This window comes from Ammospiza caudacuta, chromosome 13, assembly GCF_027887145.1.
Source record: "Ammospiza caudacuta isolate bAmmCau1 chromosome 13, bAmmCau1.pri, whole genome shotgun sequence".
Taxonomy (NCBI): domain Eukaryota; kingdom Metazoa; phylum Chordata; class Aves; order Passeriformes; family Passerellidae; genus Ammospiza; species Ammospiza caudacuta.
The window spans coordinates 7,947,976-7,975,197 of NC_080605.1; the positions used below are offsets into that span (position 1 = coordinate 7,947,976).

The 27,222-nt window shown below is 45.0% G+C and overlaps 1 protein-coding gene across 3 annotated transcripts; it reads right to left on the reverse strand.

The window, feature by feature from the left end:
- Positions 1 to 14,726: 14,726 nt before the first annotated feature.
- Positions 14,727 to 27,051, reverse strand: CCNE1 (cyclin E1). Of its 3 annotated transcripts, none has more exons than XM_058813509.1 (11): positions 26,934 to 27,051; positions 26,546 to 26,636; positions 26,260 to 26,328; positions 19,972 to 20,114; positions 19,761 to 19,896; positions 18,820 to 18,966; positions 17,955 to 18,050; positions 17,453 to 17,587; positions 17,259 to 17,370; positions 17,017 to 17,174; positions 14,727 to 16,144 (listed from the first exon to the last, which is right to left on the reverse strand). In XM_058813509.1, exons 2-11 carry the CDS (start codon positions 26,579 to 26,581, stop codon positions 16,022 to 16,024), a joined length of 1,155 nt encoding a protein of 384 aa, XP_058669492.1. In that variant the 5' UTR covers positions 26,582 to 26,636; positions 26,934 to 27,051; the 3' UTR covers positions 14,727 to 16,021. The 3 variants fall into 3 exon arrangements, with proteins under 3 accessions (XP_058669492.1, XP_058669491.1, XP_058669493.1); XM_058813508.1 differs by lacking the exon at positions 26,934 to 27,051 and adding an exon at positions 26,734 to 26,892; XM_058813510.1 differs by lacking the exon at positions 26,934 to 27,051 and adding an exon at positions 25,637 to 25,694 and having other exon boundaries at positions 26,546 to 26,612.
- Positions 27,052 to 27,222: the final 171 nt, after the last annotated feature.

Sequence of the window (27,222 nt, forward strand, 5' to 3'; positions counted from 1 at the left end):
TAAGTGACTTGTCAGAGTTATCAGGAGAGCCCGAGGTGCAGCTCAGATCTCACCTGCTGCCTGCAGCCCCCTCTGCAGAGACCAGATAAAGGCAGCCCTCTGCACTGCACTGATGCTGTGGAGCATGTCTCATACTCAAATGGATTATTGCTGCAATCCTATGGATAAAGCCATTCATCTTCTCTGGCCCTTGGGAGTCTGAGAAGCTCACACACACCACAGCAACAGGACACAGAAGGAGACACATAGAGAGAAGCTCACACACACCACAGCAACAGGACACATAAAGCATGCAGCACAAAGACACCCTGAGCAGCACCTGCAGGAGTGCTGAAAGGGAGACAGGAACCAGGAGAGCAAATCTGCACGAGATACACAGATGTACACACAAACTTCACCAAAAATCCCAGATCTTCAAGCACTTTTAGGTGAAGCCTTCAGAAATGTCAACATGAGCTGAAAGCTTCAAACTCTTTTTGTTCAGCCACCAATTTTCTTGGCGAGACTGTCAGTGATAGCAGCAATTACCAGCCTTGTTCTCAGCCTTGCCCATGCATGGGAGCCGTGCAGGTGGAGGCAGGTGCTGGTGGCAGGGACACCCCGCCTGCCCAGCCCAGGTGTTTGTACATCTGCCCCTTTATCCAAGCCCTTTATCCAACCCCGGCCACAAAAGTGAGAGCAGAAATCCCAACGCCCCATTTTCACCAGCTTAAACCGTGGTGATGAGCACTCTAAGAACCCATTTCAGGCAGAATAGAAAATTAATGAGGGAATAAAAGAGGTTGAGTCACACATCTTACATCTCAAATATGCCTCGCACAAATCGGCCGTGATGAATTGTTGTATGAAGTCTGGGCAAGGCTCCTCGCCGGCCAGAATACTGATAAAGCATGTGTGGGGCTTCTCACATGTTAAACAGAGCTCATTAAGGGAAAGATGCTGTTTATCCTTTTAATTCTGACCACATCATTCACTCGTCATCTTATTTAGGCCCTATTTTTCCCCAGACTGGCAGGTGATATGATTGCATTGGCCTCAATACAATCGCAGCTCACACTTTGCCTGACAATCCAGCAGCAGTGACCAGAGCTTTTGTGCTGGTGCAGCTGGGAGAGCCGGGTGCCTGCTCATGGACATCCCAGCCCAGGGCCAGCACAGGAACAAAACCAGGCAACTCTCAGGCCATGAATATACATCTCCTTCAGAGCAAAAAGGAGCCTCTCCAGCAGCAATGCCAAACGTGCAGATTAATGACAATGCTTTGCCTGTGAAAATGGCCTTGCTGAGTCCAAACACGTCCTCCCAAGATGCCAGATTTTGTAAGTTAGCAAAAATGTTGAGCTGTCTGTTTGCTTTAAACAATTATGTCAGCTCTGCAAGTAAAATATGTTCCCTTGCCTGACCTCCCCATGCTGCTAGGTAGGGCAGCATTTGGCTGGCTCTTGCTTTAACACAGACATCAGGGGACAGCTGGAGATTTTCCCTGGGAGAAGGGCACAGCCAGAGAGGGGAGAGGTGGCAGGAGCAGCAGCACCAACAGGACCCTGCAGCAATGGGCGTTATCACCTGCTGCAGGCCCTAGTACCCCAACACAGGTAAAAACCCTGGTCAGGTGTGGGTTTAAGTCTTCAGCAACAAGTAAAAACAGACCTGCTTTCAGAAGGCAACTCTTTATTAAAAATACAGTCCTAAAGCAGACAATACAGAGGAGCCTGGTGTTGCTGCTCCCACCTCTCTCCCCAAGGGAGAGCTGCTGCAGAAAGAGAGATTAAATGATTTATCCTAGGTCACAGTAGAAGTTAGTGGCAGAACTGGGAATTGCAGAAGCTCCCCCGGGTGCCCACGCAGTACATTAAGCACAAACTGAACCCTCTTGTCCTCAGCAGTGGGTGAGAGGCCAGGTCAGGCACTCCCTGCACTGGGACAGGCTGTCAGAACCTGGCTGGGCTGCTGAGCAGGGAACACTCAGGGCAGAGCAGCAATATTTATATCAGAGCTAATGGAGGCAAACTCCCATCGCTTTACTGTGATTTACACCCAGCACACCACAGCCAGGCTGAGCCATGGGAGCCCATCCTTCCAAAACCTTCCCAAACCAGCACACCAAGGCCAGGCTGAGCCACAGGAGCCCATCCTTCCAGCACCTTTTCAAACCAGCACACCACAGCCAGGCTGAGCCATGGGAGCCCATCCTTCCAGCCCCTTTTCAAACCAGCATCCCAACCACTGGGACAGGCTGGGGCAGCCTGCAGGGCATTTCCTCATGGTAGCAAACTCTCACTTGACAAACAAATGAGGCACACAAACACACTTACCCCAGGGCTGGCATTGGATGTGACACCACATGGGGCTCCCAGGCTGGAAAACAGTGCTTGGACAAACCTGGGCCAGATGGCACCAGCCTGGAGAGAACTGCTGTGGAAATAAAGCTAGAGGGCAACCTAGTGACAGCGCTCAAAAACACATCCCAAATATTTCATTACCAGTATCTCCAGAGCCCATCTAGGCAGCTTTCTGGTATGCAGAAAATCAGGTTTGGGAGAGCCAAAAAAATCCATAATGGTACTGGGGGTTGTGCTGGGATGGTTGATTAGAACATGAGACAGTTCTGAACACATGGAGGGGATAAAAATAAACTCGTGGGGAAAAAAACATGCAAAAAAACCCCAAGAAAAATAAAGGGGTTGCTCAGTTGTGCAGTGCACTGCAGGGACTGTGGGGCGGCACATCTGGGAGTCCCTGGGCTCCTGGACACTCTGGTACCTCAGCCTGCTCTGTCTCTGCTCACACAGAGCTCCCTGGCCTGCACAGGGAACCTCCTGCATCTTTTAGCTGCTAATTCACAAAAATATCTTCTTGGGATGCAACTGCATACAAAGCCAATATTAATTTTGTCTCAAACACAGCAAAGAACTGTGTGAAAATACACAATTGAAGGGGCTTTCCATGCTATAATCATGTGACAGTTCTTCAGAGAGAACAGAACTGTGCACAAATCCAAAAGCCGTGACACTTCTGACTGTGATGATTTCACTTCCAAGCTAGCAGCAGGTGAGGATAACACAGTTTGCTCTTTCCAATATTCAAAGACAGTTTAGCATCAAAAATCTTTCAGAGTGATCACAGTCCAGGAGAATACATCTAATTCCCTTTAAAATAATTTGGAGCTTCACTGGGTAGAAAATTGCTATTTCTGCTCCAATGCCAGAGAATTCCATTTTTAATTATAGAAATTTCTGTTATGCACAATTATAATATTCTTTCATATTCTCCCTCACTCTTAGCTTGAACACACTATTAGCTACTTAAACCGCTGCTCTGCATCAGGCAGACTCAGGTCACTCCTGCTGCACAGGAATGCTGGTGCTCCTGCCTCCACAATCAGCTCAGACCAAGAACAGAGGATGAAGAACGTTTTTTTTTTTTTGTATATTCCAGGACAAATTACCCTAACAATCAATGACTATTTGGATGCAACCTTCAGTCAGATGCAATTAGAACATAAAAATATTAAATAGTTCTCCAGAGGGCAGATATATGGATTGATGACTTGTAGAATGCAAGCTAAGGACCAAATTCAGTAAGCAGAGTGAGAAATGCAATGAGAATCCACAGCAGCAGTCGGTGAAAACGTGCAGCCCCTTGCTACTGCCTGTGCCTGCAGGATCAGGAAATAGAGGGATAAATTTTCATGTCCCAAACCAATAAACACAAAATTATCTTTACACAACAATTAATCATCCTGTGGAATGAATCAGCTGAACCAAAAAATATCAACCTGTTTCTGAGGAGCTGTCAGGGGCAGCAGCTGGAGATGCACAGCCCAAACCTGTCCCAGTCAGACGAAAGGAGAGGACTCCGAGCACACAGGAGTGTGTGCAGACACACATCCCTGGGATTAGTGCTTGCAAAGGTGCAAAGATGATGAATGGGTTGCTTTAGTCTGTGGCTGCATTAAACAGATTGTCTCTGTGCATTTAGTACCTGCTTTTTCAGTTCCAGGGGGAATTTAGTACCTTGGCTGATCAGAATCGATAACTTTAATTGGTAGTTTAGAGCTAGGTGCAAGGTGCAGTGACACTAATGAAAATTAGTTGCTTAATTTGCCAGTGACACCAGGGAGCGTGCTGGGGGAGGCAGGGGGAAAGGCAGCCCTGGAATGCTGCTCTGTGTGCCCCATTCCTTGGGCTGGCACAGAGGGAGGAATGGGACAGAGGGAGGGAGGGAGGGAGGGAGGGAGGGATGGATGGATGGATGGATGGATGGATGGATGGATGGATGGATGGATGGATGGATGGATGGATGGATGGGAAGGGGCTGATGCAGCCAGGTGTGCAGGCAGCTGGCCAAGCTCTCCCAGGAGCCCAGACACGGCCACATCCCTGCGTGGGTGGGCACAAAGCACAGAGCAGTGACTCAGGAGAGCCATGCTCCTGCTGCTGCCCAGGGAGCTCGGAGCACACACCAGGTGCCCCCAGAGCCCAGGGAGGGGGGCTCCCCACACCACTGGCATGGGCAGGCTGCTCTGTAGCCTCGGGGCTTTCTGGGCACCCTGGATTCTCGAGGAGCAAAGCTCTCCTTGTTACCCAGTGAGCCCAGCAGTGCTCGAAGGGCAGCAGGGGAGGCAGGGCTGTGCCCTGGGCAGGGGGCTGTGCAGCAGGGGGTTCCTGGTGCCAGCACAGCCACCCCACCATCACCTCTGGCCTCTGCTCCAGGCCACAGCCTCTGCTCACCATGAAGAGGCACAACTCCCAGGGTGTTGCCGTGAAGCTGTTTTGGTGAGGATCAGAGTGAAAGCACAGCTACCTTGCAGGCACGTTGGGAGCCCTCCCCAGCCAGCAATTGAAGGGCTCTGGCTGGCCCTGTTCCCTTTGAAGCATGCCTGCTGGCTGTAGGCTTCTCTCGTGCTCCCTCGCAATTACAGCACTTTTCAGCTTCTCTCTCTCCTTTTTTCTTTAATTTAAATAGATTGAGAGGAATTAAAAAACCCTCATCAATCAGATTTATCAAATAAAACTGTTGAGGTAGGGCCAGCTGCAGCTACATATGTCAAACTCAGCTGCAGATATGAAAGGAGAGGCTGTAATTCACAGGGTGCTCAGCTTTTTGAGGGTTTAGCAGCAAAGCTAATCCCATTGCTATATTCCTCAGCCTACACAGATGCCTCTAAGCTAGGCTAGGATCAGTCCCTGCACACACAGGTCTGTCTGGACTCTGCCCCCTGTGAAAGGAGGTGTCCATGCTGGGCACATTCCTTCACAAGCTGTTGCAATGTCCCCCTTCTCAGGGCCTGGGAAGGACTCAACAGACCCTTGGCTTCTTTCCTTGTCCTTGTACCACATGTGTGGCTGAGCAAACTGGGTACATCATGTGTCTGAGACAGTGTGCACAGGTTACTCCACTTGTAAGAGCTCAGGTGAAAGAGAAGAGTAACAGCAAAACTTTTCATTGATTAACATGGGTCAGTATTTCCCCAGCTTTTACAAATTTTGGTTCACAGAGGTACACTTTTGTTGAACGCTATTAGCTGAGTGACAAAACAGCCAAAGAAACCCAAAAGCAGGGAACATCCCCAGACACCTGCACAAGGACCTTGAGGTGTGGGTGAGAGCATTCTCAGGGGCACAAGCTGAAAATGATGAGGAACAGATATCCTGGCAGTGGAGGAAGTCAGAGGCGGAGCAGTCTTCCCCCAATCTGTTAAAAACACTGTTATTGCCACAATAACCCCCAAATAGCACTGCTCTGGGACACAAGGGATGGTTCTCCTGCAGATCCTGCTGGCCGCTGCTTTGTGCAAATCCTGATCACAAATTCCTGCTTTTTGTGACCCGGATCACAACCTTCCTCCTTGTCACAGACATCTTTTCATTAAAAATCCTTCCTTAGGATTTTTCTTTCTGAGAAGCTGAGAGGCCTCAGAAACAAAATGTGAACAATAATTATCTGCTGCTGTGGAATGCAACAGGTGTATCTGTGATTGGTCTCATGTGGATGTTTGTAATTAATGGCCAATCACACTCAGCTGGCTCAGACTCTCTGTCTGAGCCACAGACCTTTTGTTATTCATTCTTTTCTATTCTTAGCCAGCCTCCTGATGAGAACTTTTCTTCTATTCTTTTTAGTATAGTTTTAATGTAATATATGTCTTAAATAATAAATCAAACCTTCTGTAGCATAGAGTCAGATCCATATCTCTTCCCTCATCCTAAGACCCCTGTGACCACCATCAGACCTTCTGTCATGGCAAAGTGTCAAGGGGAGCACTGAGAAACCACAGCATCCTCTCCTCTCCTCTGCTTTTCCACACTGCTATGGAATGGCCAGCTCTGTGCAAGGAGCATCCTCAGCAACTGCTGATGGCAAATAACACCCCAGGACATTCAGGGTCAGACACATGGAACGAGAGACACCCAGGGATGCAGGGATGCAGACAGATGCAGACATGGTTTTCCTCATGGTTACTTCAACAAAAAGAGAGTTTAAGACCTGCTCTCTGCAGAGGTCGCTGCTGCAGCATCCTCCACCTTCCTCAGCAGAGGAGTCCAGACCTCACCTCACAGGGCAGAGCCGAGCTGTTCTCCCAGGCTGCTGCCAGGCCCTGTGTCCTCCAGCAGACTCCATCTGCTGGATTTCCAGACAAGCAGCTCCTGCAAGGACAAAAATCTATCGAGTTAAATAATACACGCTTCATCTTCTGTTCCTCTCAGCAAAACTGAGCAATTTTTGGAGATATTTTGTAAATTCAGATTTATGATGATTATTTTTCATGCTATGGCTACCACAGTGACCATAGAGAATTTATGGAGGTAATAATGTATTTAAATAGCCAATTTTGAAAAAAACTGAGCCATTGCAATGGATTAACACTCAAACCATTAATATTCAAACATATTAAGTCACTTGAAGGATTTTTTTGTGTGTATGCATATTTTGGGGTATATTCTCCTCATAATACGTGGAGAGAAGATATGCTTTACTGTTGACATTTAACACATTTTCTTTATTGCTTTTCATTTCATTGTGAGTAAAAGCATTATTTGTCCACCCAGCCTTCCTTAGGATGAATGCCATCATTTCTGTTTGCAGAAGCAACCAAAAATTAAAGGAAATATTTTAGATGTCAACATTAAATGTCAAAAACTGATTTTAAGTAATTAGTAATACCCTGGCACATATGCATTTTATTCAGAAAATTCCTGTTAAAAATATTCATCGGGGGATATTCAAATTTATTATGTAGAACAACATGGCATTAACGTGCTGGCTTCTATTTAATGCTTTGGTTCATAGCAACAAAGATACCAATGGGAAATCATTAAACAAATATGAGATTTTTTTGCAGCATAATGGGTCTATGTTTGGTATCACTCGAAAAAAGAAGAAACCCCTCACCGAGCTCAAACTGGCAGAAAAAAAATGCAGTGATCAGACAAAGTACAGCAACATTATAAATGTTAACAGATTCCAGAAAGTGATTTTATGTTAATTCCAGTGTTAAGGCTGTCCGGGGCTGCAGAAGGGAGCGAGGGGCTGCGGGAGGAGATGCACGGTGCCTGCAGGGAGCACAAAGGGCTGCCCTTGCTGGGGGGTGGGGGGCACTTTTATTAATTATATTTCCTTTAGAGCCCTAACAATAACATGTCAGTAATGCACACATTCTGTACTTAATTGACGTTAATGATTTGGCCGGCCGGAGCCTCCCCGCGCCGTGAGAATCGCGTTGGCCCCGCGTTCCTCAGCCCGCGCCGCAGCCCCAATTAACTCAATGAGGAGCGTGGGGCCGCCAGCATCTCCTGTCGAGCATCCCCCGGGCTCCCACATCCCCCGGATCCCGAGCATCCCCCGGGCTCCCACATCCCCCGGCCGCCGAGCATCCCCCGCCATGCCCAGGGCTCCCACCTGCCTGCCCTCCCCCGGGCAGCCCTGCACAAAGGGACATTCACGCAGCACCCCAGCAGTGACTGACAGCACGCACGGCCACCCTGCCTGGTGGCAGCTCCTCTGGCTCCCCTCTGACACCACAGCCAGGGGAAGTCTGGGGTTTCTCTCTCATGCAGGTGAGCAGCAGCTCCCACAGCCATCCATCCCAAAAGCCCAGCCGTCCCCAAAGGGCCCAGCTGTCCCCAAAGGGCCCAGCCAAACCAAAGGGCCCGGCCAAACCAAAGGGCCCAGCCAAACCAAAGGGCCCAGCCAAACCAAAGGGCCCAGCCAAACCAAAGGGCCCAGCCAAACCAAAGGGCCCAGCTGTCCCCAAAGGGCCCGGCCAAACCAAAGGGCCCGGCCGTCCACCCTCAGGCTCTCAGCCAAGTCAGACACACGGTTCCAGCAGGGAAGTGATGCCTCTCAAAGCAGTCCCTGCCTGCATTGCTGTAGTAATTTCACCTGTGGTGCCACTCAGACAGCTCAGGGTGCCCCAGATTCCCTGGTTTACATCTCTGGATCAACCCTTTCTGTGACAGCAGCCCATGGAAGGGTGGTTTGTCTGTAGGCAGGCAGCTGGGGTGAAAGCCCAATGGGCAGCAGCAGGATCCAAACCCACTGCAGCAGCTGGCACTTCCAGAGCTTTTGCCAGTCCTTGGGAATGGCAGGAGAAGCCTGGAGTCCTGCCACAGTCCAGGAGCACGTGGAAGTTACAGCAACAGCAGCACCGGGTTGCTCTGGGCAGATGCAGGATAGCCTCCTGCTGTGCTGCACCAGTGCATGCCCTGCATCCTCCCAGCACAATGGCATGCAAGGAACTCATGCAAATTCCTCCATGAGGGCCAGTAACAGACCTGTTTTTGTGTATAGCATTTCCTCCCACCTTGGGGCTGCTCTTAGGCTCATCCCACTTCGGTGCCAGATGAGCATCACACCTGCCAGTGATACAGCCCCAGTTCCTTCTTCTTCCCATCTTGATCCTGCCAGCACAGAGCCTCCACCATCACTCCTCCAGGCTGTGGCCAAGCACAGAGAACAGTGGCTGAGCCTGTGCTGCTCCTTCACAGAGCATCAGTAGCTTGTCTGACTCCTTTTTCTTCTTACCTCCATTAGCAGAAGTCAGATCTTCTTTAAGTTGTCCAATGGAGGAAGCCAAGAGACAAGGGAAGTGGGGAGAGGAACCACAAAAAAACCCCATGAGTCAAGATTTGGTAGAAAATCAAGTTAAAAAAACCAACCAACCCAGTCACTGCAAGCAAATACCATCCCCTGTTTAGGGGTTTCTAGAGCAGCCATCCCACAAGCAGCACCTCTCCCACTCCCAGCAGAACAGGGTGGCCCAGGCAGCAAAACATCCAACAAATTGTTCTGTTGCCACTTCTCAGGGGAAAACATTTGCTTAAAACCAGTGAGATGAATTTGGAGTGATCTATAGGGCACTTTGTTATGTTAATGACTGTTACCAACTGTCTGTTCTTTATATTAAAGTGTTGACTCATTGTCAGTTGGGGCGAGACAAGACAGCTTGCTTGTGCCTTGCAGTCCTTTTGCACTCACCCAAACTACTCATGTGAAGACACTTTAATATGAAGAGACACTGTCTGTGGCTATTATTAATCTCCTGACTGAAGCCCAGAATACTAATAACACCATGCAGGATCAGCTAACCTTTCCTCAGAGCATTCTTCATTCTGCAGGATTTTGGCCAAAACGAAAACATTTTTCTCTGCTCTCACGATGCTGACAACCAGACTTCCCAATCAGAGATGGAAAAAGGTTTTCATTTGCCCTCTCCTGTGCTCAAATAACATCCTCATCATCATCATTCTGGCAGAGGTAAGAGGGGTGCCTCCTGCAAGCCCAGAAACATCAGCTTTACCCACATCAGACAGCAGCATTTGGCAGGTCTGGCTGAGGTGAGAAAACAACTTGTTTATTCTCAGACTGATCTTAAACCCAAGTGTAACAACCACACCTCACTGTGAGCTGCACAGTCCAAAAATGACATTGGCAGCTGGTAAGAACTAGAAGATGGATTATGGGGTGAAAAGATAAAGGTTCTCTTTTAAGTCTTGTAATGGTCAATAACTCTTGACACATAGAAAAATTGGGCTGAGGTGCAGAGGCTGGTGTCCTGATAGAGTGCCCCCCTCAAAAATAATCCAAACATCTTGCACAGAACTGCAAAACAAAGCACCATATTACTCTTCTCCATCTGATGCTGCTGCTCTGGGATCCAATCCAAGACAGCTCAAACCATTTATCCTGGCTGCACACAGAGCACACCATAGGTGAGTTTGTGTAACTGGAGTCTGAACACGATAACCTGAGCAAGTCACAGCTGTCCCTACTTCTCCTTTTGCCTTGGGAGGAGCCCAAACACATTCCTACACAGTTTCATTTTCACTCTCTTCTTTCCAGCCAAGCCACTTATTTTTAGTTGTATGTGAGGCCTCTTCCATCCATACTTAAGAAAAAAGCAACAGTCCTAGACCCAGAGCAGTTCTGCTCCCTGCTCATGCACAGCAGCCACTCTCACCCTGTCAGCTTTAGAGGACTTCCCATCCTTGTGGCACCAACAGCTTCTTTCTAGAAACACACATCTGTACAGAAGTTACTTTGGGCTCCTGACTCTACTGAAATAAAGGAATCTGCCCCCCAAAGGAAGAAAATAGACCCAGCTCTGCTTTTAGCACCAGGAAAAACAGCCACCCCACATACATGATAACTGCATGATTTTCCAGAAAATGTTTAGGCTTGTTGCTTTTCTCTGTCAGGAAAATTGCTTAGCTCTTGATTAAACCCTTTATTTCATTTCCAAGGAATGCTACTGTATACAGTTTGTGAGAGACTCAAACATTTGATGCTTTGATGTTGCCTTTATGGTATAAAAGTATAATATATGTGACCAAATACTGAGTTTTAAATGAATAGTGACCACTTGTAGTACTGCCAGAAAGACATTAAGTGCATTCAGATTTACAGAAGCATTTCCCCTCTCCAGCCACTGTCTATAAACAAAGTAACTTCTCTTTTTTCAGTAGTCATGGGAATTTAAGAAACAACAAAACTCTTACTTCTTTAGCCAAGGCAGAAGTTAACATTTGAGACTCATAACAGCACAGGCTGATAAAGGAAATCTTTTCCCCTCAAATAAAGACAGTTCTTGTCAGGCACCTGCTCTCCTCCACCCCAGGAGCAGGGCTGGGCACATCTGACAGAGAGGCACCAGGTGGGAGAAGCTCCACACAATTTTTCCTCATATCCCAGGCAAACATATATGCTGAGGCAAACATTTAGGCTTTCATATTTTTCCTCCTTGAATATTATTGCCATCATGCTGAAAATTTTTTAAAAAATCAGTGTATTATAAAAACATTTGCTTTCTTACTATATGAGTTACATGAGAATATGTTTGGCTTGGTAAAACAAACCCAGTTTACAAGTAGATTTCCACCTCCAGTAGACATTCTGTTTCCCTGCATTGGCAGCATCTGTAGGACCAAAGCCCCTGGGATCAGAAAGGTTTTCCTTTCTTCCCTGATAGCCATCTCATCTAATTTGCCCTTTAAATACACTAGTGTGTGGAGTTTTGAAATCCCTGGTTTTATTCTGCCTACAAAGAATACTTTCTTTATTTTTCTAATGTGAAACTCACCTTTAACAGAAATAAAAAGCTTCATATACAAACCTACCCCTTCTGTTTAACATAAACTTCTTATTTCAAGAGATTGAAAGGAGATAGCTCACATAGCATTACAATATTCTGCAGTCTTAGTTAAACATTTGATTATATATAAGGTGTGGCAATAGTGGACTACTCAAAATTTGAGAGAAACACGTTTTGTACTTTAAAGCTGGTTTGCAGATAGTGTGGCTGAAAGAGCACAGGATCATCATCAAAATATTCACTGTTCATCAGCCCAAGCCAAGTGGGTGCTCTGCTGCAGGTTTAACTTCAAAGCAGAGAAGTGTCACAAATTGCTATAACAAGAAGAAATGGACATGAAAGTGTGCTCATATTTGTACATATTTTTCTTCTGCCATCTCACAGACACACAAAAAATAAAATACAACCCCAAAGCTCTCAGTTTGCCCACCTTGACTGGCCACCCCATGGCTGAGGCAAGGGCAGGACGACCAGAAGGGGAAGAGCCCTGCTGCTTCCTGCCACAGGCAGCACAGGACAGAGCTACATCCCCTATTTCAAATGCCAAACCTGAACAGAGACCACAGAGTCCAGGCCAAGCTGTTCTTAATCCCCAACAAATTCAAGGCTAGACAAAGCTAACTTGTGTTATTTCACAGCATGTGCCAGTGTCACTCTTTTTTGATGGTAGAAACTTGTGGAAGATGGGGTAAGAATAATCTGGTGTGTTAAATGTTGATAAATACCCAGAAGCAGCAGTTTTCTGAATTTCCAGAACAGAAGGTTCATACCAACAAACAAGGGGCAGTAGGTACATCCAATGTCAACCTGCATGCACACTCACCTGCCCCCTGCTGCACTGCACACTGACCCCCAACTGCTCCACAAGGCTTTACCTTGCAGGTGTTACTCCAAATAAAGCCTGGAACAAAGCCCATTGGAGGTTATGGCAACTCTCAAGCTGAGGTTCAGGTTCCCTGACACTTCCCTCCAGGAGTGGATGCTGCTGTGAGCCTCAAACACTGGCACTGAGGTCTGAGCTGCCAGCCTGGCTGCAGAAGAGTGTCCCACCCTGGCAGCCTCCTGCACTCAGGCTGCTGTGCTGAGCTGTGTGGGCAGCAAACAGCACCCAGGAACAGACAGAACCCTGAGCCAGGCCTGAGGGCTGGTTCTTGCCTCCACCTTGTGCAAGCAGGGATGTAATAAACCCCTTGTGTTGTAATTCCTGAGAACCAAGAGGAGATGCTGACCTGAGACCTAGAAATAGAACCAGAGAAACCACTCTCCTGCTTTAGGGCAGACAAGCTATGCACAGCTATTTCTGTGAACTATTTATACCGATAACTATTTCTGTAAGGTACCTACAGCATTTACAGGAGCTGAACATCTGGCTGGCTCAGTGGGGACCACCATGCCTCCATCCTTTCTGCTCATCACCAGCCCTGCTCCCCTCCACCCCAGCTCAAACTGCAGCCTCAGTTCACTCATTTGGGGCTGTTTCCTTCAATACACCCACAGCAACCCCCAACTTCTAATTTCACAGTAGCAGTAATGCAAAATTAGCACTGGATTCATTTCTGTTGTTCAGTTTCTCTGATGCCCCCAGCTTTCAGACCAAGGTGAGGGTTTGATGCATTGTTATGACAAACCCTTCAGGAGGAGAAGATAATCATGCACCACCTGGGTTACTGCAAATTCAATTTACTTTGCAGCATGCTTTATGCTGGTCTGGAGCTATTAAGGAGAGGCAGTTTCCAGCTGAGGAGTGTGCAGCACTGCACAGCTAAATGGCTTTGTCAGGCTGGCCCAGTGCTGCCCTCCTGCATCACCCTGGGGCTGTTATCCCCTGGAGGCCTCGCCCAATCTCTTGAGGTAACACACCTGAGGTCAGAGACTGCAGGAATGTAATATTTGGTATTAGGCCATCTTCTTCTTTGCACAAACTTCAGCCCAAACATCTCAAACTTATTTCTCTTACCTAGCCAGGCAGAGCTTACTTCCCCACCAGACTGGGCCAGGATCAAAATTCAGAATAAAATCCACAAGCAGAGAAAAAGGGAGGAATATCCCTCTTAGAGGCAGTTGTCTTTTTTCTAATAGGGACACCTATGTTCCTTAAAATTACCTGTACTCTTCTTTAAAAATCTTCTTTTCCCCTTGTGGTAACCAATGAAATTTTTTTCAAGCCACCCTAGAAAGAGAGCACCAGATGGACAACACAGTATCCATGTGTAGCAATAGAAAACCAGAAACAATTCTTTTAAAAGGTGAGAAAGTAAGAAAATAGCTCTCAAGGTAAGTACCCCCAGCTGGGATGTAACAGCATTCCTACCTGGGGAGCTGCAGAGCCACCATCTCCATGCTCTGAACACGCTGCCTTCCATCAGAATAAAGGAGGCTGACCTTCCACAGAACAAATGGTCAAATTAACAGGATTACCATCTGAAGCAGAGATCACATTTGGAGAGAAGCCTGTTGTCTGAACAAGTTTAATTCACAGGTGGATCAGTCCCTCAGCTCCTGGTTTCCCACACACCCCAGAATCACATGGAACATCTACAGTCAGTCTTGCAGAGGTATTAACTTTCAGTTTAAGCTGAATATTTAACTGTGGTCAAGAGTTTATCATATCTCTAATATTGCTGCAGGATATATTCTTGAACAGTTAAATACAATCCCCATTTTTAAGAGAGCAGTTAGAAATTAAAAAATGGAATGGTGGTTTTGCTGTGAAACATCTAAATGGGACTAAGATCTGAAAATAAACACCAAAAGGCCTAGCACTGAAACATGGTTGCTGATTTAGAAATTAAATCTAGAGACTACCTTTCAGGAGGATTATTTTCCCTCATCCACTCCCATTTTGTGTTCTACATTTAAGGACAAAGCATCAAAATACATCTTGGCAAATCCTTCAATAATCAGCAAAAATTACATCCCCTTTGTCTAGGACATGCAATTCTCTGAGAAATTAAAAGGTCTCCAAACTGGCACCAGCAAACATGTTCAGCTCACATTTGCACTTGTTAACACAGAACTTATAACCATTCATTGCAAGGAAAGAAAGCCAGCAGCACCAAAGAACTTGCTTACCAATAATTACCATCAGGATTTTTATTACATTAAAGCTTTAACATTTATCAGAATACTGGGTCAGGGAAGAGGAAATAGCAGAATAACTTAAAAAATAGTAAAAAGCAGCCTTGCTGGGAACTATTGTTTAAAAAAATATCTAACCAACAACAGAATAGGAGCTCCCTGAAATATTAAACGTAGCATTTAAGTTATCTGCAGCAGGACATGAGGAACCCTGGTAGTCTCACAAAGGTTTTCAGTGTTATTGAACAGTCCTTCAAAATAAGCACCAAAAAATACACAAAAAACAAAGAACCATTTATTTGTGTTCTCCTCTCCAGAACCATCAGTTTCCAGAAAATGTCCCACTAGGACCTCTGTGATTCTCAAACATTGCAAAAGTCAAAGACTTTCCTGTAACAAGGCACACACCTCTCCAGAAATAAACTCTGCACTCATGATTGTTTGTCAAACACTGTGCCAAACCCCCAATGTTTAAATGATTTTTTAGGAAGAGGTAGACTTTTCCTACTGATCACCTCAGGGTAACAATCCAGACAACCTGATTCAAGAATATCCCAGTAAGCTGATCATTACAGAGTGTTAATTCCCCATGTATTGTCATGTCTATTATCCCCTCCCCAGCCTCCTGCACCTGGCTAGAGGAAATCCAAGTAGCCCAACATGACAATTTTACCTTAGTATCCAAATAAAAAGTTTCCATGGATAAGCCAATAGTGGTAAATAAATAAAGCAATAGTTTCTACACTATTCATCCCCAACTCCCACACTTATTAATAGTCACAGTCTGAAAAACCTTAACTGATCATAGTTAAAAGAAATATAGAAATATACATAAAACCAGCTGTCTTAGACAGCATTTTTATTAAAAATGAATACACAGAGACATAGCAGCTTTTACAATAAAGAGTTTTTTAAAAGGCATCAAGTTGTAAGCCAACCATTCAAAAAAGAGGCTTTGAAATGTTGTCTCCCACAGCACTTTTTGCCCATTTGTCAACAAGGGAGAGAAATCTGCAGATTACCCAAAGGACAAACAGGCACAGTAACTAATTTAAACTTCAAGCCCTTTTTCTGAACAGTTGATCAAGCATCACCCTCCGTAGCAGCATCTGGAGCACACTTCAGTGTTCTTTCAAGTGGCTGGTGTACTTGATCCATTTCTTTAAAATATTTTAACATTCAATAAAACTATTTCAAATAGAAAAACTTCTGTCAGATGAAAGTAAGGTTTCCTTTTCAGATTCCATGAAAGCTTATGAAACTTCACTGGCAGCATTTCTGTAATGGAGCAGGAGCCAAAACCAGCAGAACAGGCACTTGAGCAAAACTGTCCACCAACAGTTCCTAAAGTCAGATTGATTGCAGTCCAGAAGACAGTTTCTTACTACTTTGTGGTGGTGTAAGAACACCAGTGGGGAAAGGTGAAGTCCTATTTTGCTCAGCCAATATGGCTTGTTTTGCTTGAGCTCTGTCCTGAAAGCACATGAAAAAGAGGAAAGAAAAAAAAAATCTTTATTTTGGTGTGTTTATGCAACAGATCATGAGAATTCAGTGTTTTATAATCTGATACTGTTAATCTGGAACTGCATTGCATATCCACATCTAACTGTCCTAACAGTAACTGATAAATCACATGGTTCACAGTAGTTACTTGTAGTACAACTCAGAGATCAGCATTAGTTTTTGGAATCTGATGATTAAGCATTAGGCGTTCATAACACACAAGCACCCCTGTACCTTCAAGAAAGCAAAACAGAGAAACAATTGAGCAGGAAGAACTTTAACTTCTACTTAGAATTCAATAACCTAAAGAGAAAAACTAACCCAAATAGCTTAAACCACAATTCTTTGAACAAGATTTTGATCCTCTGCAAGTTTCTCACACTAAAAACCACTCTTGCTCCACTGCTTGTCAGTGACCACCGTCACGTAACAATCCCACCACATCAGTCTCAAGTGATCAATCTTTGTTTTTCTCCAGATCAGACAAGACTGTATCAGTGGTATTTCCTAGAGAGAAAGGTCTAACACATGGTATTTGAAGTGCCCCAAAGGACAGAGAAATGCTTCTGATTTCTAGGGTAATTATATGCTTTTGATACAAGAGGCTGAAGGCACATCTTCTTAAATCATCTTTAAACAAAATACTGAACAAGTCAGTCCCAAGAAAAGTCTTTGTCTCAAGAATTTTGTATCTGGACTACAACCTTATATCTTTTATCACCTAAATACCCTCAGTCTCAATATGCTCATGCTTCTCTTAAGTTGACTGTATGTTCAAGCCAAAGAAGCAATACTTCAGAGATTCCACAGACAGCTTTTTGGCTTCATTTGCACATACATACCAGCAAATCAAAGCTGTTGATGTGTGTCTGTATATTGTGCAAATCTTCAGGAGCTATCCCGCTAAAGTGTTTGAGTTTGGAGCTTCCTACTTCCCTCAGAGCCATGGCAAACGGGACCATCCATTTCACACAGTCCTCTATCTCACAGAACTCATAACCTGCAACACAAGGCACACTTATCTGCCTGAATCAAGACATAATATTTGTCAACACACAAGATTTAAGTTTATAAATGCCAATACCTGAAACTTTCTGCATCAGCTCAGATGAGGAGAAGTGATACAAAGCAGAAGCTGCAAGTATTCCATAGGTATATTCCAAGCAGCCAATATCCAGCACACAGAGATCCAAGAGCTGAAAGACAACAGATGTTGAGTAAGCCTGACAGAAAACCACTTTTCCAGGTAAAACAGCATTTGAAGGAAATGAGTCTCACCTCTGTTATTTGTACAAATATCTGCTGTGGATATTGTGGCAGCATTACTTCATAAAGATCATTTAAATATGCAACTTGCAGGTAAATGTTTAGCCACGATACAACTGTCAGTGGATTTAAGTTCCAATTAAGAGCCTGAAAGAACAGACAGACACAATATTTCAGTGCCAATTTAAGTTCCTAACTTAAACCATGCAAGATGGTTAAACAATCACAAGTTTTAATCCCAGCTGGTTAAGGCATCTTTAGAACATGCAAATCAAATACTCTCTTGTAGCTCTTCCTATGGATACAGTCAGGGAACAGATTTTTTTAATACACACTTATTGTGTGGATTAAAGGTGGATGCTTTAGATCACTTGTTACCTAAAGAAAACACTGCTTTCTAATTAGTAAGATAAATTGTGCCTCTTTAGCAGCACCTAAGATTAACTGAGAAGCTCTGCTTTTAGTCTGATTATGCTATACATTTCTAAAAACTAATTCCACTTGTAAATATTACCTTCATAATGATCAATTCCATACTGATGATTTCATCTTCTGTACAGGCTCCATCTGTAACATAGGCAAACTGGTGCAACTTTGGTGGATAAATCTCCTGAAAGATAAGGGATCAAGTATTTAATCTGTGGAATAGGATGCAACTAGTTTCATGTGTTACTTTTACAAAAAGTAAAGAAATGAAGAGAACAACCACTGCTTCAGCCTGCCAAAACAGAAAGGGAGGGGGGATAGTTCCTTACTCCCCCATTCTAAATCCTGTGTTCTCTGCCTTTAATAGACACAGATTTCTTGTCCATCATGGATGAGTACAAACCTACATTGTTTGACTACAGCACCACTGTGACTGTATCACAACTAACATCAAGATTTTTTTAAGCATCCTAAAGAAAAGGCCTTTTATCTCTTAAGAACAGACTGAACATCAGTTCTTTTAAACAACTGAGAACTTAAAAAAGCACTGTGTATTTTAGTAGTTCAAATTGTTCCAGTAAATAATAGCCTAGACTATCATGCAGTAGGTATTCTATTGCAATGAAATTGCAACAAGTGGTGTCTGTATACAGCAGCCAGCCAAAAATTCACTTAACAACTGCAACTACAACTTTAGATTTATTCTAACACCGAATTCTCTAATGAGAAAACTAGATAACTTCACAGTATAATTTTACCCACTTCAAAAAAAAAAAAAAACCCAGGAATGTTGAAAACAAAAAAAAAAAAAAAAAAAATCTTTGTTCTGTCTTCCATTTGAAAAAAATCATAGCAATTAACTCCATAAAGCTTTCCACAATTTGTCCAACATCCAAGAATTGTGCTGTGTGTCCATTCACATTTTTATGGCAAGTTGAGCTGCAGACACTTACCTCAAGCTTTGCTGCTATGAACAGAGAAGTGACACCAATAAGCTGCAATAGTGTTTTTACAACATCCTGTTGTGTGGCCATAAAGCGATCAAAGAAATCTTGTGCTAAATAAAAAGTTTCTCTATGAAGTTTGTAGGCTTCACAAACCTGGACAAACAGAGATTACAAAGGTCAAGAACAGTGTTAAAAAGTCAAAACTAGATGCTACATAAGTATCAAAAAAAACCCCATAAGATAGACATAAATTTTATTTTAGCTTTCTACTTCACTGCTATTGTGAAGTAACATGTTAACTAACTGCAAGAGTTAAACAGTTTCCTTTGACACAAGATGATTGTCATTACAGTAACTTTCAAGAAAGAAAACAGATCAGAGTGAAAACCCTTCTAGGAAACGCAAGAACATGTTCCAACAATGTCAGAACATCAGTTCCTCATTTTTTGCAAAGATCCATCATTCCAACACCTCAAAAGAGAAAATTCTCACAAGCGCTTTAAGAACAGGGACTATGCCACCAAGTCACCCAAAGAGTGAAACAGATTCAGACACAAGAGGAGCTGTAGCACATTGTGCATGACAGAAACAGATAAAAAGGCTGGGAGATGGATCTGATCTCAGAGCTAACCCCCTTCCTTCTTACAGTGACTCTTTTAATTTTGTTCAGCCTTTGTCTGCAGTGTGATCTTAAAAGCTTACCCTGTGATAGGGACAAATTGATTATTGCCCACTATCAATCTCAATGAGTAACAACGTATTGACAGTCTGCAAATCATCAGTTCAGCAAATCATATATTCTTTAAGTTTGGTGTCATTCATTGACAAAATTTAAGATGAAGACAAGTGTCTTGAGCTAAACATGCTTCTGAAGTGCACTCATGACAGTTATTAGTGCACTTCAACAAAAGCACACTTGAGACACTCACAAGCACGGAAAAGCTTACCTCCATTAGCCAGTCTAGAAGGATGGTTCTCATCTTGGGCTGCAGCTGGGGGTGCCTTTGCATGTAGAATTTGTCTCTCACGTAGGTCTCTTCTTTGTTTATCATGTTTTTCCATACATCATCCTTGTTTGCCCAGCTAAAAGAGATCTATGTTCAGTTTTGGCTCACGAGACAGGAGGAAGGCAGAGCAGCAGCAGCCCAGCACACTCACCCTAGAGCTGGCAGTGGGGTAGCTCTGGTGGGAACAACGCTCAGGTGGATAAAGCGCGAGTAATCGACACGGACGGGATCGTCGTCTTTGTCTGGAGTGGGAATCAGCATGTGGGCGTGCTCGTGGATGTTAGTCCAGGACTTCTGTCAAACCAAACACCACATTTCACACTGGGCTTTTTAAAGGAATCATTTTAGCTGTAGAGAGACAGTACTCATAACTTCTGCCACAATTTCTTGCCAGTGTCCTATCTCTGAACTGCACAGAATCACAGAGCGGTAGAGGCTGGAAGGCACCTCTAGGTGTTTCCATCAAGCTCCCTGCTCACACAGGGCCACCAATGGCCACCTGCCCAGGACCATGACCAGAAGGCTTTAGAGTATCTTCAAGGATGGAGACTCCAGAACTGTTTTGGACAACTTGCGCCATGTTTGCCTGGCCTCACAGTAAAAATTGTTCCAAGATATTAACAGGAAACCTCTTCTGCTTCAGTTTGTGTCCATCTCCCCTTGTCCCATCCCACTAAGAAGAGTTTAGCTCCATCTTCTTTACATCTTCCCTTCAAATAGTTATAAACAACTGACACAAATCACCAGAGACCTTTCTCCAGGCTAAACAGCCCCAGCTTCCTCAGCCTTTCCTTATCAGCAAGATGCTTGGGTTCCTGAATTACCTCGATCGACCTTTCTGGACTCTTTCTTCTATGCTCAAGCCTCTTTTTTACTGGGGAGCCCACAGCTGGACACAACACTACAGATGTGGCCTCACCTGGGCTGAGTAGAGAGGGTAGAGAAGGCAGAGAAAGCTTGGAACTAAAGCCGAAGAACATCCACCCTGCTCTTTGAAAGACCACAAGTGTTTCATGGAAGGATATCCAAGTCAGAACCTCCTACTCTCACACTGTGTTTTGTTTTGACCAAAAATATACTTGCCCTCAAGTAAAGAACAAGCAGATGGAACTCAAAGACCCAAATATGAGGTCAGGATTTCTGGTCAGGAATATGTAGATAATATGCCTTGAAACCATGCTTTCATGCAAAGCATCTCAGATGATGAACACAGCAAAATAGTTTGTAGGATTTTGTACCCATTCGTTTAGCAGAGTTTAGATAAAAACCCCAAAGCACTTATGACCCAATTTTCAGAATATAGCCAAGAACATGTTAAGCAATTGCTACTTAACTATCAAGCTCATAACTTTATATGTCAAATTCTGCCATGGTCTGCAAACATCAGCTATCCAAAACTTCACCTGGCATGTCCTTTCAACCTTTATTTGGACCAGAAATCTAGGTTTACTCTTCTACCATCTAACTCTTAAATAGGATCTTGTATACTTCACACAGTGCCCCAGGAAAACACTACTTGATTTGCAGCAGAATACAAAGCCAGCACCAAGTCATCATGCCCAAGCAAATTAAAATTTGGCATTTCTGTTTAATAATGAAGTCAGCCATCTTGCTGCAAATTCATGAGTTCTGCACCACTAAAAGGACAGAACTCCCTAATAGATTTCTAATATGATAAACAAAAAATAAATTAAAAGCAAGTTCAGAAGAATCATTAGGTCCTATCAAGTAAAACACTATGTGAAACTCTGCCTCTTGCAAAAAAGCTTCCACAGCTGATTTTTGCCATTTTTCTTACATATGACATCACTTTCCAGCAAAATGGCTCCTTCCTGCACTAGTTTCACAAACAGAAACCACTGACTTGATGAAACCAAAACCACATTTCACAGTTCTCTCACAGCTAAGACTGCTTTGCACTTTGAATTACTGACACATAGATCAAGTCTTTTTTCTTCTTGGGAGTTCTACATGCAAATACAGCATAGCTACATACCCAGCCATGCCAGGATTCAATTTGGGTGGGAAGGAGGCAAAATAAGGGAACAGTATCCTTATCTTAAAAATTACAGACTCCTGACAAACTCAAAGTTCAAATGAAAACATCGCATCAGCATTGCTTAAAGTTAATTTTTGTCCTTCCTCAAAACTAGACTTTAGTCACACTTTGTTCTCCAAACTGCACAGCAAGCCCAGCTGCCAACAGCCTTTGGAGAAGTGCTGTCTTATCAGTTAATCAGCAAACAGAAAAGCAGTAGATTATACAGTATCTATTTAAAGGTGCCTACTACACCAGCAGCTTCTGAAGGACGAGAGACTTGCTCACAAAGCTCTCAAAGCAGACACATCACATGCAACAATACTACAGATATTTCACCAGCCTCAATTTTCTATAAGGCAATAGAAATCAAAGTTCAAGAGCCTCTTAGGTGTTTTGAAAAGAAGGGAAAACAAAGTTTTTGACAACATAATGTCACTTAACAAGACACTGGGGAAAAAGATGTGAGCAACACTACAAGTACACAGCTCAGCAAGAGACAAGAATGAAACTAATGTGCCAGGGCCTCAAAGGAAAACAGCCTATGGGGAAGGAGACAGGAATTAATTAGTGTGGGTGAGGGAGCACCATAACTCTGGCACAGATTTTGGTGGAGAGAATGAGCATATCAATCAGGCTCTTGAGTCTTTAAAGCAGATTTAGCAAGACACTCAATCGAAAGCAAGAAACACTACCAAGAAACTGCATTACCTCACACTGCAACTGTAAGGAAATAGGAGCCACTACTGAAAAAAAGAACAGTTTAAGGTGGGGAGGGTATGAGGAAACCATGAAGAACTTCCTTTGGGCTTGCACAGAGCTAATCCAAAAATAGAGACCTGTCAGAAAGCAATAGATGCTATCCAGAATCTGTGCAGCCTAACAGAGGAAACACTACAGTCCTGAGCTTACTTCTGACACAAACAGGAGCTGAAGCAGCACACAAGCAAAAACATCAGTGGGGAGAACAGCCTCTTCAAATCTGTGTGGAGCCCAGCAAAAAAGCTTGGTGACTCCCACAGTAATGTTCCAGGTACAGGAGCAACTAATCAGATGCTGATCTCTATCTCAGACCTGAGAACAAAAGACAGATTGGAGAAAAAAAGCACCTGAGAAGGCTCATTAGGAGGAGAGGTACCAAGAGAGAAGGTAGGTGATAAACCCATTAGAGCACCCAAGCCCATCCAGCTCCAAACAAAGAAAACCCAGGAGTTCAGAGGTGGAGGTCTTAATAAAGCTCAAACATTAGCAGGCCTCATTTTCCTGCAGCATGTCACCATTCACTGATACACCAAATATTCATAGAAAATAATCTTTTTGAACAACGTTCAGGATATAGATCAGACACAAAACAGAGCACTGGGGTTATTGGTTACAGGCCAGGCAGGGCCTTCAGCGAAGAGCACCTAAAAATACAAACTGCTGAAACACTTGTGCACCTCAATGTGAGCTAGGAGCCACCAGAATGAGCTTCCACTGACAAGCAAGGAGTGCAGCAGGAGAAAGAGAATGACACAGGACTGCATGCAAACAGCAGCATCAGAAGTTTTTCAGCATGGAAATCAATGGCAGGGGAGCAAGCCTGTTTGTCACCCTTAAAGCAGTACCTTATACCACAGACAATGGTATCACTTCCAAATCCACAGCCTTAGTCTGACCATCAGAAATAGCAAGACCTATAATTCTAGCCACTTTTCACTCATAGGATGCATTACTTTGAAGTACTGAATTTTTCTTTGCCATCAGAAGGGAATTCCAGACTTAGCAAACAAGACAGAAAAGAGCAACTCACACTATTCAGTTGGTCCAATCCTTTTGGGATAGCATAGGAGCTTCTACTTCTTTGAAATAAGAGTCTAAATGTTCTAAACCAGATTAGAGCAAAGTAAATTCTCAACCTGTGTATAGTTTAGACTCCTTTTTTTGTGGGCTCTGTTTTGTTTTTTTTAATTGAATCTTCAAAAGTTAATCTAGATTAGTAAAAGAAACTTTATTGAGGCTATTTTCAAAACACTTCGGTGGAACACTTTGACAATGCTAAAATCAGATTCTGGAAAACATGCAGTAAGAAATTGATCAAAACTCTCTCCTGAGAGTTTACTCCACCTTTACATGTGAAAACATTAGCTAGTTTCAGCTAAAGAAACTAACTTACAGATTCCATTCTTCACTTTATATGGAGGTAACCATGCAACTTGCATCACAATTACACAGATTATTCTAATCTAGTTAGATGAATTTTGTTGTACATGGAGCCTCAGAAGTGTATTCATCCCCACACAGCAGCCAGAATTAGTATGAGAAATGCTAGCAGAATTACAGCAGTGCCAGTTCTCCAAAATCAAACAGAGAATTTATGCAATATTCTGCTGTCACAGACCTGATGATATAGCCACCCCTTCATCACATAAAGGGTAACAGCATCCTAATTAAGAACTGAGGCCTTATGTTCCACAGAAGAAAACTAATGAATTGACTATGAAGATGTCATAAAGTGGGATGTGACTCTGATATTTTGCCTTGTGGATAAACTAGTGTCAGTAAACAATTTATTTAATGCAGAAGTCATGTGGTACAGGCTGCAGTGGATTTATAGCTGCCTGCATTTTAGAACTGCCGTGTCTCCACAGAATAAGTGTCGCCCTGGCTATCATTCCAGCCTCTATACTGCTGCTGGAACCGTAAACATATTCTCATTAGTGGTCCATGGCAATTTATATCACAGAATAGCTTGTGTCACACCATAGACTGAAGAGCTGCTGCTGTGCAGCCAAATGTTAGCTTTTTTAACCAAATCTGGAACAATCTGGCTACTTTGCAACAACAAAAATACCTGATCTATGTAGGGAAACATATACAGGCATGATATTATTTATTGCTTATAGAATGAAGGGGTCAAATTCCACCAGTATCCTATAATGACCCTGAAAAATTCCCAAGAAAGATTTTTGATGCCTACTGCCTAAATTTTTTAAATTTTAGTTTACTTATCCATCCTGAAGTAACACTGAATGGCTACCAGGCCAAGAGCACAAACAAGAAGACAAAATTGGAAGTCTTTATCTGCTTTGAAAGTTGAAGGTCAACATATGCAAAAGATACTTTAAGCTTCCTTCCACTGTCTTTCTGGAAGACAGTAAAATTGGATCCCCATTGAGACTTTCTAACAAATCCTTGTTATTATGCAATAAACATGCACGAGAAGGCCTTGCTCAGTTTAAACAGAATGAATCTTCTGGTGAAGGAGAAAGCTGCAGTGAAGGACAGGCAGCTCTTCCTTGTCAGAAGTGAGAAATTAGTTTAATATACTGTGCAAAAGAAAGACAGAAGGGAAGGAGAGATCCCCTCATTAAATGCTCACCATTTGAGCCCTGCTTAATATGTTGACTGATAACTAGTGTACGCAGTTGCAACAAGCAGAGGCCATTCCAAACAATGATGCCCATCTGTTATGGTAGCACTTCAGTCTTAGAACTTCCAGCTGCCACTTTGGGTTAGATGTGCCACATTATGCACAGCCTGGCCTCCCAAACGAGGACAGGCTGCACACCCTGCCCCTGACTTCTGCACCTTCAGCATCACCCTGGGTGCAGTGACAGGGACTGAGCAGAAGTGCACATGCCAGGGAAAAAAGGGGAATGCACCTATTCCAGAACACAAGCTACTCAAGGTACAAAGGCATTATGCTTTCAATGTCACACACCACACAGCATTCAACTTTTTCAGTGGGTTCATTCCACATGCCTTGCTGAGAAAGTCAGCAATGGTCACTACCAACCTCCGCTGTAGGACTGACTTCCACAGGTAGAGTGACTTTATAGAAAAATTCCTTTGCTCTGCAGAGAAACAAAGCCTGTTTTACCACACCATGGGCAACAAGTATACCCTTCCAAATTTTAATGAGGAATTACCCTTGTCAATGGGAATAGAGCTGATCTAGGAGAAAAGGGGATGCTTTCCTCTTTCCCAGATGACAGAGAAGTAGAGACATGACTACAAGAAGAACCACCTCAAGAGATGTGCCTATCTGCATGCTTAAGGAGCACATGTACAAGGTACATAAGCACATGACTGTACTGCTGCACCTCTCCAGGTAGGTTTAAAGGCTTGACAGGTGCAGCCTTCAACTCAAGGACAGCTGAATTCATTTCAGCATTAACATAATGCTTCAGATCAACACAGGCCTTGTATCTAACAAAGGCTTCAAAACTACGTATATGAACTGAATTGTTCTGCACACTCTATCATTAACCAGGGCCAAGAGCCCCCTTGCCCACTGCTATGCAGCATGTGGCAGCAGCATACCTGTTTCACCATGCTGCCATAAATAACGAGGTACTGCAAAGTAAGCGCAGGGTTAAGTGAGATTACAATATTTACACATAAAACCGATTCAATTACCTGTTTTGCGCACGGCTTTTTTCTCGTCATCTCCATTTTGGCAATTTCTTCATCAGGATCCTGTAAGAACTACAGAAAGCGACATATGATTTCCGGAGCACAAACCGCGGGCCCAGCAGCTGTTGGCCGCAGTGACACCCGCCCGTTCCCGCAGGAGCACAGCCCCGCAGGCCCACCCAGCCCCCGGCCCACCGCGTGGGGCCCGCACCCCAACAAAAGGCGGCGAGGCCGCGGGGGCCCAGCCCGGCGGTGGAGCCCAAGGGCACCGGGCCGGGCCCGCACTCACCGTGGCCACATCAGCTTTCCTCTTGCGGGCTCGCATGGCGTACTCGGCACGGGCGTCCCCCTTGGCAGGACCCTTGTCGTCCGCGCAGTCGCTGCGGAGAGAGGGGAAGCTGAGCGAGCGCCGGCCGGGGAGGCTGCCGGGGTGCCCGGCCTGCAGGGCCCCAGGCCGGGCGGGCCCGGCGCACTCACCTCTCCCGGCGCATGGCACCGTCTTGGCCGGCAGGCCGAGCCGAGCCGAGCGCGGGACGGGGCCGAGCGGGCCCGAGCCGCAGACCCCCCCACAAAGGCCGGCAGAGGCGCGCAACGGGCGGCCGGAGCGGCCCCACCGGCTCCCCCCGCCCCGCGGCCACCCACCGCCCGCTGCTCCGCCCGCGCTGCCGCTCACTCACCGCCGCACCGGCCCTCGCCGGCCGGGAGCGGGTGGTCGGCGGGTGCCGGGCCGGTGGGGCAGGGCGGGAGGCGGGCGGGTTCCGCCGGGCGCCTGCTGCCTCACGGCGCGGCCGCTCCCGTCCCTGCGCGCGGCGCGGGCCGCGCCCGGCGGGACATTTAAACGCGCGGCGGCGGCGCGGGGCCGCCTCCCGACCGCGCACGTGGGGCCGCGCGCGGGCCGGGGCGGGGCCGCCGGGGCGCGGGAGCCGCGCGGAGTCCCGCGCGCGGCAGGGGGCGGGGGCGGGGCCT

What these genes read in the sequence shown, in the direction of transcription:
- CCNE1 (XM_058813508.1), bottom strand. An exon ending in TCATAGCAGCAAAGCTTGAG is followed by an intron (nt 18,051 to 18,819) that starts GTAAGTGTCTGC and finishes CTTATCTTTCAG; the next exon opens with GAGATTTATCCACCAAAGTT. An exon ending in GCTGATGCAGAAAGTTTCAG is followed by an intron (nt 17,175 to 17,258) that starts GTATTGGCATTT and finishes CTTGTGTTGCAG; the next exon opens with GTTATGAGTTCTGTGAGATA.